The sequence below is a fragment of the Taudactylus pleione genome, unplaced genomic scaffold (genome assembly GCF_031769625.1).
Source record: "Taudactylus pleione unplaced genomic scaffold, aTauple2 ptg000012l, whole genome shotgun sequence".
Lineage (NCBI taxonomy): Eukaryota > Metazoa > Chordata > Amphibia > Anura > Myobatrachidae > Taudactylus > Taudactylus pleione.
In genome coordinates, this window is record NW_028284415.1 from 364,556 (window position 1) to 377,828 (window position 13,273).

Sequence of the window (13,273 nt, forward strand, 5' to 3'; positions counted from 1 at the left end):
ATCAACGAACTTTGCAATTGAAACTTATTTTAAGTGATGACATCTTTGGTCACCAATTATACAGACATTATATATAGTTGTTTATATGGAAAGTAATGTTATTACATTATATGACTTAGACAAGAGGCTATATTAAAGTCATAGTATGTCATTGAATCAGCAACACTGACTTATCTTTTCTGGTGAGTATTTAAAAAAATGTTTTCTAAGAAGAATATAACAACCCCCCCCCCCCAAATGTACAGTTATGTGTGGCAGTCCTCTTTCCGACACAAAGTTCCATTTGAAACATTACCCACTTCCAGAAAACACCAGTTAATTTTACCTGTCTCCCTAACCCCTTCCTCCTATTCCATGTAGCTGGAGTGAGGACTTCATCAGCTCAACTGCAAAGTACTGGACATGTTCACCTTTCCCTGGTAGAATACAGCACTATGGGGCCCTTGTTACAGGTAACATATATACATATTTGTTACATGGTGGGGATGGGCTGGGAGAAGGTTAGGAAAGTTGTGCAAAAGTTGCCAAAAGCGGCTTTATTGATGGTGACAGTTTTATAACTAATTATACTGGTTCAAATATATTAATACATAATTTGTTAGCAATGGACACTGTTTTGCAAGTTTAGCAAACCAAAACAGAAAAATACATTATTCGGGCCCCAAGCTTGGAACACTGGTATGATATCACTTGGTTCCATATTATCCATTATTATACAGTCAGTTTGAAGAATTTTGCACTTTGAATCTGAGATGTCCATGATAAGTGTACATATCTTATGGCAGTAAATAGGCCACCAAAATAACTAAGCTAACTGCAGTAAAGCAATTAACTGAATAACTGCAAAATTGAACACAACTTTAGCTGTGGCGCAACTCTATCCTTACATAGCCATTCTACCAACTAGATAATTGTTTTAAACCATGTGGGCATTTTTCAAATAAGAAACCAACACTAAAAATGGTATAGGCTTATGAAGTGGCATGGATTAAATTATAGGTTTTTGAGGAGTAAATACATATTTGACAATCCACAAAGGAAGCTGGGTCCACACTAGTCAAATAAACTGAACGCATTTGAAAATAAAATTATAAATCAAACCTGACAGATATCTGTAGTATGGCTGACTGGAAAGTATTTCTACAGATGAGAGTGAGTGCTAGGCCCGCAGTAAAGTTATGTATTCACATTTAACATTTTCTTTGGAAATATATATTAGGAATAATGCAGGATACAGCCAACTGTCAACATTAGCCTTGTTCACCTGACTCACATCTCAGCAGTAAAGGTCTATTTAGAACATCTGTAACATGCAGCACTTAAGATAGAAAATAATCTGTAAGAGAAAAGCTGGCAATGACTGGGCATCACACAATATCTACTACAGTAAATATCTATCAAATATTTGTAGCCTAACACCATGACTCTGGGGGACTTCCACACATCGGTCGGTGAAGGATGGTGGGGATGAGCCCAAAGTAGAGTAACAGACTATTACCAAAGTAATGCACCCTATTAATACAAATACTCACTTTGATTCATCATATGGTGTCTTGCAAATGCAGTAGATCTTGTTGTCTTTCTTGGTGTCTTTTGAGGTAGTGGAAATCATTTTCTTCTTTTTTGACTTACAAGGGGCAGACTCTTTGTCTTCCTCTCTCTTCCTTTTGTGGGAAGACACAGTGGAGGAAACAGATGTGGGGGAGGTGGGTGTTGTTCGGTGTACAGCTGGTGGAGTTGGTAAGGGCACAGGTGGTAGGGGTGGTGGTGGCACAGCCGCAGCTGCAAGGGCTCTCTCTTTTTCCTTTTTAATCTTACTCAGGTCTCTTTTCAATTCCTCCTGTAAGCAGTTAGTGGTCAGAGTTGGCTGAGCTGTAATTCCCCAGCCTTTAATACTAATAGCACAATACCATACCTGGACCTCGATCTGCAGCTCTTTGTCTAGAAGCGCCCTCTTCTTTAGAATCTCCGCCTTCAGTTGCTCCTTGTGTTTAAATAGCAGTGCGGACAGCTTGCTGGCGTTCTGTTTGCTCTTCTTCTGTTCCACACTCTCCTCCCTCTTCCGCTTCTTAGCAGCCTGTTTCTCTTCTTTGTCTATCTTATCCAGAATGTACTTCATCACCTGGTTGCAAACAATCATTCTAAAAGGCAATGTGACCAAAATATTAAAGGCTAGTCCAGTAATGTTCATTGAGTAGAGCATTTCAAGCTTTCACCAACGTGTCCTACCTCTGATTTTCCTCTCTTTCCACTGGAGTCATGGTCTTCTTCTGCTTCAAGTGCTCAATGACTGCATTCTGCTTCATCACAATCTGAGGAGAAGACATATTACATGCTGAGCAAGGTGTGGGGAAAAATAAGGAGAAAAAAAAGATGATATTATAGGAGTTTATATATATATATATATATATATATTTTTTTTTTCCATATATACTAATTATTATGATCTAGAAGGAAAGTGTACAAAACCCACACGGTGACAGCTGCCAATCTACTCACAAAAAGGAGGTGAGTAAGGAGGGATACACATGACAATCCAATACATTTCCTGGATCAATCTTCATAGGATTTCCACAGTTTAACCATCCTTACAGTACATGTAATTTATGACCTCATGTGCAATGCATGCACGGTTTTAGGTGCAAAAAGTTCAACAAACATCCAGTGGGAGACATTGTAACAATGGGGGAATAAAGGTGTGTGCAGGAGTTCAGGCATGTAGACCCTCTGGCTGGATCCCCCATGACCTATGTAGCAAGGAAGGCAGCCACAGTGCCTGAGAGGTTAATGTCCCGCATTGCTATGACACATGCAGTTGGAAAGTGGTGTAAAAGTGTAAATGTAGTGTGTTAAAAAAAAAAAAAAAAAATGTGCATGGTACTGCAATGCTGGAAATAGGACTAGCAGCCAAAGTGCTGAAACCATGCTTGGAAATGGGGCATTTAGTCCCAGATTGCAGTAAAATGTGTTTATATATTCCACGGGAACCAGAACGCAGGTGTTATTGAAGAGGGTGTTCCATCATTGATAATCAGGGATGCTATACATTGCGGATTTCCTGAGATCACACCGGTTTTAAGTCTTCCTTCCCGGCATCCCATTAATGGATTACTGGTCTTCGGGATGCATAAATGCCCCGGTTACTGGAGGGCAGAGGAGTCAGAAGCCTGTGGAGGGCACTGGAGGGTGGAAGAGAAGCCGCGCAGAAGCATTGAGTCTAGTTTCCATGGTTACTATAATTATGTTGAGATTGTGGCAGTCACTTAACTTTATTTATACCAGAATTCCGGCAGCTAGGTTACAATGCAGGCACTTGCTATGACCCTTGCGTTTTAGCAACGTCAGCTAGAGCGACTATGTTGCATTTCCGGTTCCAATAAGCAGGAGAAAAAAAGACTTTACATTATCTCACCCACTTCCACTACCTAATTAGTTGAAACACTTTGGAAAAGTGGGTTGAAGGGCTACACTTATCGTGGATATCACTACATCATAGATAGAATTGCATCACAGTTCTATATGAAGGCCATATTCAGCAGCGGACGCAAATCCAATCGCAACTGCAATCGCTTACAGATTGCAGATACTAATGCCTGCCAAAGCACAGATGACAAAGACACCCACTGCGGTCTTCTGATATCCGTCCAATGTCGCACTCCTGCATATAAACATCGGTAACATCGAGGCACATCAAACAGGCACGCATTATCTACGGCAGGTCTGACCAGCCGCAAACACTGCAGCTCTCTTCACGCGCAGAGAGGTCTCATGCAATCGCTATGGCTAATTTATGCACGCGCATGAAATGGCGTTGAAACGGTCAGACACGCTTGCGTTTACTTAAACACTTCCCGTTACCTCCCCCAAACGCTGACCACAACACTTTGTGAATGGATCCTCTGTGCATACGTAATCACAATTAAATTGTGATGCATGCACAGTGCAACTTACACGCATGCGCAATGTTAAATAATCGCTCGGAACATCGGCATTGCTTCCGCTGCTGAATCAGGCCCTGAGTCCAATGTGACTGTCGCGACAGGCACTATTGACATCTCTTGTCCGGTAAGAAGTGAATCCTTCTGAAAAGTTATTTCTTAATTGTACATTTTTAGGTGTTGGACCAACGTTGGTCTACTAATGTTTTTACCTACTACCCTATGTATGAGTTTATTTGTTTTTTAAGAGGATATATATATATCAGGCTTCTGGAAGATCTACAAAGAACCTGCTTTGAGTTTAATGCAAGTGTGTTATCAGTAAGCAGAACATCTAAGTGGCCCCATTTAGTTGTATCTATCTCTTCACCATTGGTACCTCTGAAGAACCAGTTGCAAGCAAGTTTGCATGAAGTAAACAATTCTCCATTTCCATCTTCTACACACCTGCTTTTGGATTCTTTATCACCAGAGGCGGATTTACCTAGAGGTTGCTGGACTGCAGTTCCCCCCAATAAAAATCCACCACTGCGCTGTCCCCAATGAGCTCCAGTACGGCACTTGGCCCTGCCCCGGGCACATGGAGCAGGGGACAGCGATGGCTCTGGAGTGACTTCTGATTGGAAGCTCTTCCTGCTCATCATCTCACACGGGGCTGGCAGTCTCAGAGGGTGAAAACTCCTCCCCCTGTGGGACTGCCAGTCCTAAATGCAATTAGCAATAAGAGCTTCCAGCAGAAAGCCCACACTGTGCTGACTAAATTCGCACAGCGCATATGTCCTACGGTGTGTACACACAAAGGTGCAGTAGCGATTGAGACGCACAGTCTCAGAAATATACTGGACATGTATTAGGTGATGGCTATTCAGATGCACTGTCTTATAGAGGTGTTGCTGTATGCCAGTGTTTCAGGTGATTTAATGTAATTATCTATGGTGGTGTACCATGTGCAACCAGCAGTAGCTAGAAAACTGCAGCCCCCCCTGAAGTCTAAAGGTAGGAACCGCCACTGTTTATCACCGTATTTTTCCAGTGCACCTTGAGGGTGATTGTTATATATACAGGCTACAGTATGTTATTTCTACTTCAGGGTCCATAGGGGGTCCACAGGGTTGACCTTGGGGTATAGGTTGGGAACCAAATCCGGGCACCACGCAGTTAAAGCTTTTAGCTCCCAGGATGCACTGGGTCCACTCTCCCTATAACCCCACCCCCAAGCCAGAGGCACCTCAGTTTAAGTTGGTGCCCGGCCGGAGTCGGGTCACCGTTAGCGCAGGGGGAGCTGATTAGCAGCCCCTAAGCTTATTTTATTTTTATAGGGACAAAGTTTTTTCATGGACTTTGGACTCTTCAGAGCGGCAGCGTCGGACTGTCCATAGGACGTCTAAGCTGCCGCTCCGTCACCCCGCTGGCGCTGAGACGCCAGTACAGATCTGGGGATCTCAGCGGGACCCCAGAGTCTGTACTAGCCGGACTCTGCGGGCGCCCAGGACTGCTGCCGGATCCACGGGGAGCAGGTAAGGTCGCGGATCACCGCTTGCGGTGATCCGCGCATTTCAAATGCAGTCCTGTGCCTCCGGTCTCAGGGGACAGACCGGAGGCGCCGGCAGTGGCGGCGGGCCCCCCATACCCCGTGTGTCCACTAGACCACCAGGGACTTAACGATCGGTGCAGGGAGCCGGCGTCCCGGGAGGTTAATAGCCGGCCAGGGGAGGCAGCCTTCCCTGTTACAGCGGCTCCTCCCCTCAGCTCAGCGCGCCTTTCAGTATCCATAGTCTGGCGTCGCTGAGCTGCTTCCTCCGCGGGCCACGCTTCCTCTGAGGTCTCCAGCGGCCATTTTATCTCTGTGGTGCAGCAGAAATCTCTCAGGATGGCAGTGAGTCCAGTCCCCCTGCTTACCTCACCATCAGGTCAGTGTACACAGCGCTGTAGCCTTCCCAGACACTGAATCTGGGCAGTTGAATGCAGTGTAATAGTGCAGTATATTATATGACATGTTTATGTATATATGTATATATCTGCATTGTATGTGACTTATGCTAGTGCTGACTGTACTTTATTCTCTCACCTGTCAGTGTATATCTATCCCTTTTCTTTATCTGCCCTAATACAGCTGTACTTAGGGTGGTTCTGAGACCTCACATTTATATACTTGTTAATATTTGTGTGGTTTGTCACATACTGTTGCGTGGTGCACGTTGCCATATTTTAGATGGAACTGTGTGTTGCATACGCTGAAAATGGGTCCCTGCAGCTAATTTTTGGCATCAGTCAGGACCAGTATAGTGCTGCTTAATATTTCCGCCAAGATTGGTCAGATATGTCTGACCAGGAGATAGAGCGTTATACTGCACCCATTTTTACTATCCTGCAAGCCATGTGCTGCAGGTGTTAGTGCGGAGGATTTGACTCATAAAGGGTTCTGTATGTGGCGTCATCTGGTGCCGGCCTCTTTCACGACCCCCTTGGGCGGTTTGTTTTCTCGGGATCCTCTCAATTGCGGATCGCCGGGCGGGCCCCATTGTTGTACCTCACTTGGGGTTACTTCACCATACTGCCCTTTTCATCTCAGGGTATCTCGCAGCTTCTTGCACTCTTCCCCTGTTACACAGACTACCGCTCCCTGCAGGGGTTTTTCGCAGTATATGAATTCCCCCTGGTGCCACAATAGTCTGTCATTCCCCTTGCAGGGATTACCACAACAGCCACCCTGGGTGGATGTCGTTTTCTACGAAACGCTAATTGGCGTGGTTGACGCCCTGTGGTTACTTCCCAGTTGGCTCTGCCGTGAACTGGGTACTGTTCGGGGCTCTTTCCCTCTTACACGGGGGGAAGCCTATTTCAGGTATTATTATCCCTGCTTTAGGGCTGGTAGCAGGTCCATTCTGGTTAGAGTGAATGTTGACCTGCACCTGTATCATACACCCTCAGTATTGCGTGCCTTCGGGTTACCTGTTGCTGACTAGCGGGTGGATCGCATAGCGGGACTCTGGCTGTTGCCAGATAGGAGGTGTTACAACAGTGTTTGGCCTCCTGTCCCAAATTCCCTGAGGGTCATCACGAGCCCCTCCTGGGGGGGATGGGCGTGTTACTCGTCTGATTACAGACGTTACTACGCCTCCCATTCCTGCGTGGTCGGATTCTTCGGATCCGTAGGTGGTAACTCTGCCTGAAATCAGTATACTTGCTTTCAGGAGTTGTTACCCATCCTACCATGGCTATAGCATGGTTGGTTAATACTATTGCATATTGGGTTGATGCATTTGTAACGTTTTTTCCCCTCCAACACGTCGGGGGTTCAAATGTATTTGGTCGCTCAGGTAATATATGCAGTTGTCATAGGTGGACATGCCTATATTGGATACCAGTCTCCTAACTTTCAGAGTTCCGGCTGCGACTGTATCCTCCGTAATACCCTATGGCTGCGCTCTGAGAATGCAGAGGTGCAGATACCATCTTTAGGGTTGATATTGTTTGGTCCTGACCTTGACAAGATTGTAGTAACATTGGCAGTATTACTAACGACAAGTTTACCGTTTTCAGCTATGCACACTACAAGGCCTCAGACTAAGTCTGTTAAGTCTTTTTTGTCCTCTGGGTCAGCCTAAAGGTCTGTTTCTTCGTAGACTGTCGGCATCTACAAGGGCCGACATATCCAGTACCGAGCAGGCCTGGACTGCCAGCCGATCCTGCTTCTGAACCTACGGATATCTCTTCAGTCTGACGGGACAGGCCTACAACTGGGAGATACCGATTTTCTCAGTTCGCCCGGTATTAGTGTCAAGTTGCCGCGGCTACGTGGGTAGGAGGGTACGCCCTCTTTACAAGGGCCTTACAGATCCAGAAAGCTATGCAGTTGCGGTAAGCGGAGCTAATTGGGCCATCCCCACTATCTCAGTGAGGGACTGGTTGTTCTGTTTTCTTTCTGGTGCGGTGGCTGAATGGTCCTCTTTGGCCTGTTCTCTGTCTCAATTCCCTGAACCAGTTCCTAAAGCTACCAGGGCTCAGGAGGAAATCCCTATGCTCCATCATACGATGTTTGGAACCTGGGGACTTTAGGGTATCAATGGATATACAGGACGCGTGCCTACGGGTACTTACAGAGACCTTTCCTCAGCATGGGCTGAGGTTTGCTGTATCACAGCAACACTTACAATTTTTCGGGCTCTGCCTGTTGGGACTGTCCTCAGCCCCACAGGGGTTTACCAGCGTTTTGGATTTTCTGTCAGTTCTTCTGTTCAGTATATCCCAATGCTCCTGTACCTGGACGGCCTCCTGCTCTTAGCGGGATCACCGGGGTACTTTACGGCCAGGTCAGGATGACTGTGGCTTCTTCAGGGTGCAGACGTTTAATCAACGGGGAAAAAGTCCTCCCTGCATCCCTCTCTGGGTATTCTTCATCTAGGATCCCTGCTGGATTCTCAGAATCTGAGAATTCTTCTGGCGTAAGACGGAATCTCCTCTCTTCCATTAGGAGTACATGGTTGTCTGCGCAGTCGACAGATGTCTTTACACTCTGGGATGCATGGTGGAATGGGCTCAGTTCCATTCCAGGCCTTTCCATAATTGGCTCATCTCCAGATGGAATGAGTTTTTTCTGTCGGATAACTGTTCAAACGATGATGCTCTCTCCGGAGGCAAGTCGGTCCCTGTCCGGGTGGCTATGGCCATCTCGTCCAGGGTTTTCTTTGCTAGGGACAGTGTCTGGACCGAATCCTTTTCAGTGCAGTTGGACGTCTGTCGATTCCACCCTGTCAATTAACTTACTCTGGCATAACTCTTGTTTCCCGGTGAACCTGAAAAGGTTCAGTCCGACAGGGTCAGGACAGTGGCTTCCTTTTTAGCAACACTGTTCGTTGGGTGGCAATGACAGGTATGTCACATATTCGGACATAGTCCGAGGGTCTCCTCCCGACCATCTCGGCAGCGTTCATTTCAGGAGCTCTCCATTGGGAAGCGGGAGTCCTCAGCCGTCACGACGTGCATCCCGGGGACTAGTCTCTTCCCCAAGAGAGGTTTCATCTCCTGGTGAGCAGGGGGGGCCCCCCTGAGGTGACCCTCATGGCCTTCTGACTTTATCACACTATGGTGTTACAGTTCAGCTCTGGGGATTCTGAAGCAAACTTCAGCGACTCTTTGTCGGTGAAGTGGTCCTTCCACTTTGTGTACCTGTGTTCTCCGGTCTCCCTTCTTCCTCGAGGTCTTTGGAAGTGTTTTCAATCGAGACGGAGATGCTTTCCTGCTGGTGGCTCCTGATTGCCCCAGATGTCAGGGGTACTTGGATCTTCGGAGTCTCTACATCGATACTCCATCCCTGATGCTTCACTGCCCGGACCTGTTGTCTCAGGGTCCTTGGTTTTGCCTTGGACCTGGGTCGTTTGTCTTTGACTGTGTCCTTACAGTGGTCTTACGGCTTCCCTGGCTTTGTCATCGTTGGAATGATTAGAGCACATGGATCAGCTTTTGCTGGGACCTACCACAAACTGTGGCAGCCATAAATCTTATGGTATTGTACCTGTCGATACAATCCTCCGGTGTCCAGGATTTCCAGATATTCTGGCATTCCTTCCGGCTGGCTTGGGTTTCACACTTGGCCTGGTCTTCCTGACAGTGCGGATCTCTACACTGTCAGTATGGTTAAGATATGGAATTGCTTCACTCTGGTATCCAGTTCATCCTTTGGAGTGTTTTCTTGATTATGCCTCCATTTGTCCTCCCTAGGGACTCCTTGGGAGTAAGTAGTGGTTCTTCGTTACCTCCGGGGACAGTCAATGGAACCGCTGGTTGTGATAGCCATTACATGGTCTATTGCTTAGGCTCTCTCTTTCTCTCAGGGTGTTTATATCAACCAGGAGAGTGTCTGAATTGGGAGCGTTCTCATGTGGCTCCCTCTTCTGGAGGGCATCATGTCAGGGTGGGAGTTGCTCTCGCCCTGTATTTCTTCTTAGTGGTTTTCAGGTTCCATATTATTCTGGAACTTATGGTGAGGCCATTCAGTCCCCAGTCCTCTCGGCTGGTGTGGCCTCATTGACTGTGGTCCGGCCTCTGTGGATTTATGTGATCCGTTCAGGTTCCTGACGGAAATCGGACTCCTTATTGGTGGTCTGAAATTTCTGGTTTTAACAGGAAAGGATGGCCGGCCTATAACCAAATGTTGACTTGGATGGCCTCGTAGGTCTTCCTCAGGGGCCTACCCATGGGTAGGCCTTCCTGTTGTTGATGCTTGTTTTTTCTCGGGCCATGTGACCCTCGTGTGCGGCTCGCTGTGGCGCCTCGGCTGTTTTGCCTTACTAGGTGGCCACGTGGTCTTCTGTCCACACCTTTTTAAGGTTCTAGGCATTGGTTTCCTTTGCCTCTCAGGATGCTTCCTTTTTGGCGACGGATTCTCCTCTCAGCACAGGAGCGTCCCCACCCTTGGTTGAACTGCTTTGGGACATCCCCAAGGTCAACCCTGTGGACCCCCTATGGACCCTGAAGTAGAAAACAAGAGATATGGTAAGAACTTACCTTTGTTATCTCTGTTTCTACGAAGTCCATAGGGTCCACAGGGCGCCCGCCCTGACGCACCTGGCTTCATATGGGCTGTGTGGCTGGTCACCGGTTTTCCGTCTCCCATTTCGGTGAGTATGGTTATTGAGTGTTCCAGTTTTCTCTCTCTTTTTCTCTCCTCCTCCGGCCTTTGGCTACTTACAAACTGAGGTGCCTCTGGCTTGGGGGTGGGGTTATAGGGAGAGTGGACCCAGTGCATCCTGGGAGCTAAAAGCTTTAACTGCGTGGTGCCCGGATTTGGTTCCCAACCTATACCCCAAGGTCAACCCTGTGGACCCTATGGACTTCGTAGAAACAGAGATAACAAAGGTAAGTTCTTACCATATCTCTTGTTTTTTCTTTTTTATGCGAACACCGCTACTCCACTGAAAATTTGAAATTGAACAGGAAGAGAGTAAGTCCATTTAATCCATAGCGGAAAATTTGGACATTAGTCAGAAACAATTTGAATAACCTAATCCATCTAGAACACCGCTGAGCGCCCTTTTCTTGTATTTGTTTGTATATTCACCGTTTATTGTGAGGGTTTAGTGGTCCTTAGTGTATAGAAGTGGCTGCTTGGTTATTTGTGCCTTGGGTTTAATCCCATTTACATTTTGTTTTTTAAATTGACAATTAAACTGTGTTATGCTCAATGAGCAGTGTTGTGTTTTCATTTGACCATGGTGGGAGGTCTGACATTATGGTCAATATTAAATCAAAGAAACACAAACTTGCATCTTAGGCTTCTTTAATTTCCAGGAAGATGACCAGTTTTTTTTATACCTGTCAAAGCATTGAATAAGTCTACTGCTCTCAACACAACAATGAAAGCAAGGGGACATCATCAGGACAAACGTTTGTGGGCGGCCCTACTGACAGTACTCGTATTGTCAGTAGTGAGCTTCCTGCTCTATTAGAGCAGGAAGCTCACTGGGGCTTGCGGCAGACAAGACCCTACCACAAGGGTCTCGTCGCAAGCCCGATGGTCGCAACCATCACCTGGCCGCTCGCTAAAGTTGTCGGTGGTCACCCACAGCTTAGCGAGCGGCCAGGAATGAGGTCCTGGGTGCCCACTCCTAACCATCTCATAGTAATACAAAATAAACAATCTTAAAGAGGCTGAAATAGCTACTGATAGAGAGGGAGAGGAGAAGAACCTTCACTTCTTTTTTTACTGCACTGGCAACACCTGCTATTAAATTCACACATTATGCTGGTAGAGAAAAACCTCTAATGGTCTACTAATTTCTTTAAGCACTAATAAGTTCCTCTCCATTTAAAACATTAATCTCTTGAATCCTGATTCCAATTTCTCACATTCCAATCACAAAGGTCTGTCAGAGTTATAAGACGGCCTATCCGAAACTGGACAAGAGTCAAGGATTGGGCTAACCTGGGCTGCAGATATATATGAGTTACAAGTTACAGAATTAATCACTTTAAAATTAGTTTTGGATGGAACATTGGTCGTGAAATATGTACAGAAGAGGTAGCACTCTTTTGTACATATAATAGTTATGTAACTTAATTGTAAAAGAGGTTTTAAACATGAAAGGCCGCTGCTTGTTACTTCCTCACTGGATTCCTAAATCCCAGAAAATATAAACACAGCTTCCGTAATTTGCCCAGATTAATCATTGCATTTTAAAACTAGAGACAAAAACTTTAATTAAAATATCACTGCTATAGGAAAGCCAAACTCAACAAGCTGAAAAGACCATTGCTGGTTCCTCACCTGCTTCTGAATGATCTCACTCTGATTTGTGCCCTGGAGAGCCTGTTCTCGCTTCACTTCTTGTTGTTTCTTTTTCTGTTCCTGCATCTGCTTTACCAGCTGCAGGTGCTCCTGGACACTAGATGCTTGCACTGTAACCACATTCTGGATCTGGTGTGTCTGTGTTGTTCCTGCCGGTTGGATCTGGAATGGTATCTGTAGTTTTATTTGCTGGGGAATGCCACCTTGCTGAATTTGAGCCACAACTTGTGACGGGAGATGAGAAAGGACCTGCACCTGCTGGTGAAGCTGGGGCATCGTGATGACCTGTGCCTGAGTGGCCTGAATCTGGAGTTGGGCACGGGGTGGGGATTGCACCATCACTTGGTTAGCTGGCTGGATGTGGGGCTGAGACTTTGGCTGGGTAGCTGAATGAAGTGGCTGTTGCAATGGTGACTGAATATGGAAGGCAGGCAGTGCCACCTGAAGCGAAGGTTGTGTTTGGCTTGGGGCGGATGACAAGGTTTGAACCTGGGGTCGGCTTATAAGCCGTGGTTGAACTTGTACAGAAGACTGTGATGGCACCTGGACAGTGACTTCGGGTACGTGGGTCTGGACAGTAACTTGAGAAGTCGAAGTCTTTGTATCAGATGACACTAGGGTTTGGACAGGTAATGTCGCTTGACAATGTTGCAGTGTGTCCGGTTTCAGCTGGTCTGTGCTGGACGGTGCCTTTAGATGCTGTTTCTGCTGGCTGTCATCGGATGGCACAGCAGATTGTGACTGAGATGTCTGTAACTGTTGCGGTTGATCATGAGATGCGGATTGAAGCTGATCAGAAGCCTGGGGTGGTAAAGCAGGAGGAGCTGTGACCTGGTCTGTGGACAGAGACTGGGCTGATATCGGCAGCTGAGAAGATGGAGCAAGTGGAGGAGGTGTTGACTGACTATTCTGAACATGACTCTGAGATGCAGACCTCTGATCAGATGCTGCAGACACTGTATGTGTATGGATACAGAATGAGTAATCATTTCAGAAAAAGGAATTTATAAATACAGCATGATTGACCATTTAAAAAAAAAAGTTTTAT

The 13,273-nt window shown here is 46.4% G+C and overlaps 1 protein-coding gene across 5 annotated transcripts in view; it reads right to left on the reverse strand.

Moving 5' to 3' along the window:
• The window catches only part of BPTF (bromodomain PHD finger transcription factor), a 154,667-nt gene that overhangs the window by 11,478 nt on the left and 129,916 nt on the right, over nucleotides 1-13,273 (reverse strand). For all 5 annotated transcript variants that reach the window (XM_088468524.1, XM_088468526.1, XM_088468529.1 and 2 more), the window contains exons 24-27: nucleotides 12,205-13,181; nucleotides 2,230-2,312; nucleotides 1,916-2,141; nucleotides 1,533-1,840 (exon numbers count right to left, since the gene is read on the reverse strand). In XM_088468524.1, coding sequence (XP_088324650.1) covers nucleotides 1,533-1,840; nucleotides 1,916-2,141; nucleotides 2,230-2,312; nucleotides 12,205-13,181 — 1,594 coding nt within the window. The remainder of the gene's footprint in view (nucleotides 1-1,532; nucleotides 1,841-1,915; nucleotides 2,142-2,229; nucleotides 2,313-12,204; nucleotides 13,182-13,273) is intronic.